This window comes from Pungitius pungitius, chromosome 16, assembly GCF_949316345.1.
Source record: "Pungitius pungitius chromosome 16, fPunPun2.1, whole genome shotgun sequence".
Classification (NCBI taxonomy): Eukaryota; Metazoa; Chordata; class Actinopteri; order Perciformes; family Gasterosteidae; genus Pungitius; species Pungitius pungitius.
Genome location: NC_084915.1, coordinates 15,070,963 through 15,075,907, shown reverse-complemented (window position 1 = coordinate 15,075,907; position 4,945 = coordinate 15,070,963). Strand labels below are relative to the sequence as shown.

The 4,945-nt window shown below is 43.5% G+C and overlaps 1 protein-coding gene across 1 annotated transcript in view; it reads right to left on the bottom strand.

Annotated features, from left to right (window-relative positions):
* Nucleotides 1-2,055: 2,055 nt before the first annotated feature.
* stk32a (serine/threonine kinase 32A) overlaps nucleotides 2,056-4,945 on the bottom strand; it is a 31,770-nt gene continuing 28,880 nt past the window's right edge. The window contains exons 9-10 of the mRNA XM_062558208.1: nucleotides 4,690-4,938; nucleotides 2,056-4,477 (exon numbers count right to left, since the gene is read on the bottom strand). Coding sequence (XP_062414192.1) covers nucleotides 4,363-4,477; nucleotides 4,690-4,938 — 364 coding nt within the window. The 3' untranslated portion in view covers nucleotides 2,056-4,362. The remainder of the gene's footprint in view (nucleotides 4,478-4,689; nucleotides 4,939-4,945) is intronic.

Here is a 4,945-nt window from a genome sequence, read left to right as displayed (position 1 = left end):
CTTGACTTGTTGATTTATCTTTTATCTTATTTTTTCTTATTATGGTCTTAATTAGGAGAAAGAATAGTAAGCTTACAGTGAGTGTAAAAGTCGATCTCGCTAATGGGCAATGATGGATGATGATGCACATTTTTTATATTAGCATTACATTCACATTTTTGATTTACAAAAAAGGATACATTATTTTTTTAATTTGTACTAATTATTCTTGCAGAAGCAGCCATGTCAATTTATTTTAAACTCTTTTATTTTCAACACATCCAGGCAGATGAGCTTTACACTTTGAGTGTCTTTTTACTTTGTAATAAACACACTAGTACTCGTTTCTCAATAAACCAGAATTGCTAAAGAAAAACCCACTATATACTATCTATTGCCACATTATTGCCGGCTGTGTATTTGACTTAAGTGTCCACTTTATTGGGATTATATATTTCCTTTTATAGTCCATGATCTGCCATGATCCCCCCCCCCCCCCTCCCTCCTCCCCCCCCCCCCCCCCCCCCCCCCCCCCCCCCCGCTTAACTATAGCATGCTCCACTTCTGATGCAATCCCCCACGTGGCCACTAGGAGCTGCACAGAGCAACACTGCGCAGAAGAAAACCTACGATCAAATGTCTCAGGAGCAGTTCAACTTGAAGGTGAATTCTGACCATAGACTAACATTACATTTTCTAGTGCTAGAGGTTTAGACTACCTCGTCATCTAGTAGCTTGCGTTGCCAATATTGCAGGGAGCAATGGTAAAAGAAGAAAACCTTTAAAAAAGAAATTGCAGAGAGGATTTAACAAAGCTATGAAGCTATCAATGCACCACGCACGAATGGGCACGCACACAAATAGCTGTTTGGGTGAATGTCAACAGGCCAGCAGGCCGTAAAGATAAGTCCCATCTCATTAGGGCGGTTCCCTGCATCCTTTCTCCGGGCCCATCACGGACGCCAATGAAGCTGGTTGGTAAGGGGAGTGCTCATCTGGAAAATAATAAATCACACTGATGTCACTCACTGTATGGTCGAGCTAATGGGATGACGGAAGTAGTCCCTGCGCGTTCCCTGTGGTTGTCGTACTTACACACACTCAGCCTTGCTGTGCGGACCAACACTGCAGCAAGGTCCCTCGTGCATTGTTTGGTGGTGAGTAAAAGTCCAATGACATCATAGCAATCAGGCCGAGTGGCCGAGGGGGCGATCGTAAAATGCAGAATAGGTTTGGAGCAAGAGATGAGCCAGCAAACTGAGGAGGTGTGTGCAGTGCTTGTTTGTGTTAGTAGGTATAGGTATGTGTGAGTGAGACAGAGAGCAGATAACAACATCTTTTTGAACACTCGTGGGACAAAATGTTTTTTTTTATTCGTGAGGGTTTCCACATATAATATTGGAGAAGCATTGGAAATCCCCCTCATGTCTCCCAGTGATGTGGAGACGTGCTGCTTGAGCTGAGAGAAGGGGGCCGTGCCTTCTAGATGACCTCGGGTGGACACACATCCGTCAACTGTGTGTGTGTGTGTGTGTGTGGGGGGGGGTGAGAGCATATCAGCATCATCACAAAAGCATCTCTGCTGCTGAGGGCGCGTTATCAGGGAGAGCGCTGGGACACATTGGAAAACAGAGATAGCGGGTGAAGTATTTTTGCCAAATCGGACCTGATTTGTGGGAAGATAAACAGTCCATTGAAGTTGGAGCTGGGGCATATTTTTCTGAAATGTGTTCAAAGCGCGTCCTTGTGGTTGGCAGTCATATCCCTTACATATTCTTTGGGTGTTTGTACTGAGACCGGCCTTAGTGTGGGTCAATAACTGCACTACATGTCAGTCACCGTTGGGGGGCAGCATGACGCTGAGGATAGTAGGAGCAACCCACAAGTGGAATACATATGACAAATGCAAGTTTTAGTTTAGCTTTTTTTTTTTTAATCCTTCCACGTTTATTTTTTTGCTTAAATGCTGTCATTTCTGATGCCATTCCATGTCCCATTTTACTTATAATGCTTAGTCAATAAAATGTCGTCATTCAGAAAGACGAGAAGTGAAATAAAGCACAACGCGGTGTCGGATTGGTTCAGAAAAGGAAAGTCATTTTTTTTTAAGGCACACCTTAATAGTTTGCAACTCCATCACATTTGAATACAACAAACACAAAGTGACAACTGAAGGACAACAAAACCTTAATTGGAATGAACTTCACATGTGTGGAACAAACCCGTTCAAAGACTTTTTTACGTTGGGATGTTTTGTTGAAAAATGTTATTAACTAAGTAAATATACTACTTGTCAAGTCAAAATCATTTGAAGATTGACTTTTTGAATCGTCCACATCAGATGCTTATGTCGCAATAAACCCGACCCATCTGCTACCTGTTATATGTGCACAAAGTAAGATAACACAATTGCAATTTGAGTGTCCCTCCATCTGTTAAACTGCCCCACTACATCCCACAACCTGTACAGGGAACCACTTGTGGATCGGTAAATTTACATCAATGACAACAACAACAACAACAACAACATCAACAACAACAACAACACAAAGCTGTACCAACTTCCAATAGAAAAGTGCCAACAGTAACAAACTGAATGAAATCTATTTGAATCATCACAACAAGTATCACGGACTTTGAAGGATCGACTTGTATTGCACGAAGATAGGATTGAGGTCAATAGGATGACATTTACTTTACTGATGGTGGAAAAAGCTCCGGGTTTCTCAAAGGACACGAACAGTTTGAGGGGTGGAGCCGTGTGCCATTTCTACGTTATAAGGCATCCCTCTGAGGCCTCAGAGGCAGGTGTGGTTTCTTGGACATATAGTTTCAGACAAAGTACATTTGAAATCGTATGAACAAAGGGGCAATGCCTGGCCTGGTGATTATTTGCTTAATATTTGTTTTCTTGTAAACAACTGGGAATGTGAAAATCAATATTAAGATTTCTCCCCAATGTGTCCAATTACTATTGAATATCTGCACAAGAACGTTTTCCCAGAATGTATTATTCTATGCGGGCAACTCATTTTGAATAGAAATGTACTGTATAGACATGTGGCACATGTAATTGGTTATTGGTTTGTATTAAATACAAAAGAAGAAGGGCACAAACATTGATTTGACAAAAACAAATTCAAACGCATACAGTAACTGAAAATAAACCTAATCTGGGACTCAGCTTAATCCTTATCTATAAAAACATCCCTAAGGGAATCAGTGTTCACTCACAGCTTTGGATTTTTTTTAGTCTCTCTGTGCATAAATGCTGCAGTTGATGAGGAAGCATGTGCAAAGCAAGGTTCAGTGCAAAACATACAACACCTACCATCAACTCTACATTTTCATGGCTTTATTACTATATCAAAGGGTCAGTAACGTTCTTATTTTACCCCACACCTTGTGGGCTTCACTTCAGCAGCTACATAAAACTTCCAAGGTCAAGAATCAAGGTTTTCAAGGTTAACCTTAAAAAACATTTTTTTTAGTCAAATGCATTTCAAATTCTGTTTTGACTCAATAGTAACTCGGAGCATTTAGAAGTGAAATTAAAACTCGCAGTTGCCTGTCTGCAGCGTGGACATTGTACAAAATGTCTCTGTTAGCCGGAACTAGCTAAGCTAAGCATAATGACCACTACCACCATGGATCTGCTGCTATAATAAAAAGCCATTCACGCTCAAGCCTACAGTTCAGCTCTCCGTGTTCTATCTGAGAGGAATCTGTGGTTGTGTTCTTAAAATGAAAGACCTCCTTACACCTTCATTAAAGCTCTCGGTTTGAAGGTGTCGTCGAGTCCATTTTCCGTTGCAGCGGAGAACCTGTCGATGTGTTGAGATGACTGTAATCAACCAAACGCGCGGCTGAGCCCCCCCCCCCCCTGAGTCAGTCAACGCTGACCCACTGAACGCGTCAGGTGTGGCATGGTCTCCTCCTCCTCCTCCTTTTTTTTCTCTCTTCGGGAGGGCAGTGACCTCCGTTTCCACCTCAGCACGCCGCCCAGTGGAGTTAGAGGCTGAGCGGGCCGTCGAGCACCGGAGTGATGGAGAGGAGTTTGGATACGAGTGACCCCTCTGCTGAGGGCCTCGCTCCTCTGCGACAGGAAAGCGAGAAGAAGAAGAAGAAGAAAAAAAAAGCCTCAGTGTGGCATGGCTTCTCCTCGAGGAGTCCATTGCGCTGGCGCAGTTCTGCAGATCTCCGTGTGTGTGTGTGTGTGTGTGTGTGTGTGTGTGGTTTTTTGTTGTTTTTTGGGCTGCAGCCACGTGAGAGATGAGTGCCTGTGCCGATAGAAGGGTATGCGTGGTTGTGTAAACTGCTGATCTACAAGCTGTGGGCAGGTGCAAGTGGCAGGGGATTAGGTTTTTGGGGGGGTCACGGGAGCTATCCTGATAGGTATGCAGCCGGCTCGACGTTGTTGTTCTGGCCATCTTCTATCGCCTTGTTCTTCTCGCTCGTGGACAGCTCAGAGGAGACCGAGTCCACCGCTCTCTTTGATCTGTTGAGTAAATGGACACATTAATGATTGCCTTTAGCCTCTGACGGCTCCGAAAATAGGATATTTTAGACTTGTAATAGCCAAAGCCATTTTAACAGATATTTCAAATTGCATGTTTTATTATTTATTAATGTTATTTTTTTAAACTAAGATCTAGGCCTGGCTGCAACTGCCGTCGAGACGTTGTTTTGCAGGTAATGCAGGTCCCTTACTTTTCTCTGTTGAAGACAATGAAGTCTCTGTGGACATTATCCAATCTCTGCTGCAGCTGACCGTTCTGGAGGAAACACAACAAAACACACAACCTCAGAAACTCAGCTGCTGGCAATCCCGATAACATCAACTTTGAGTCCCCATCAATCCCACCTGTCAAATGGAGGACATTTGATGTGCACGCGGTTGTTTTGCCGTGGCTGGTTGGAGGCTCGCAGCAGAATGCACTCACAACCCTCCTCACGTACCTTGACC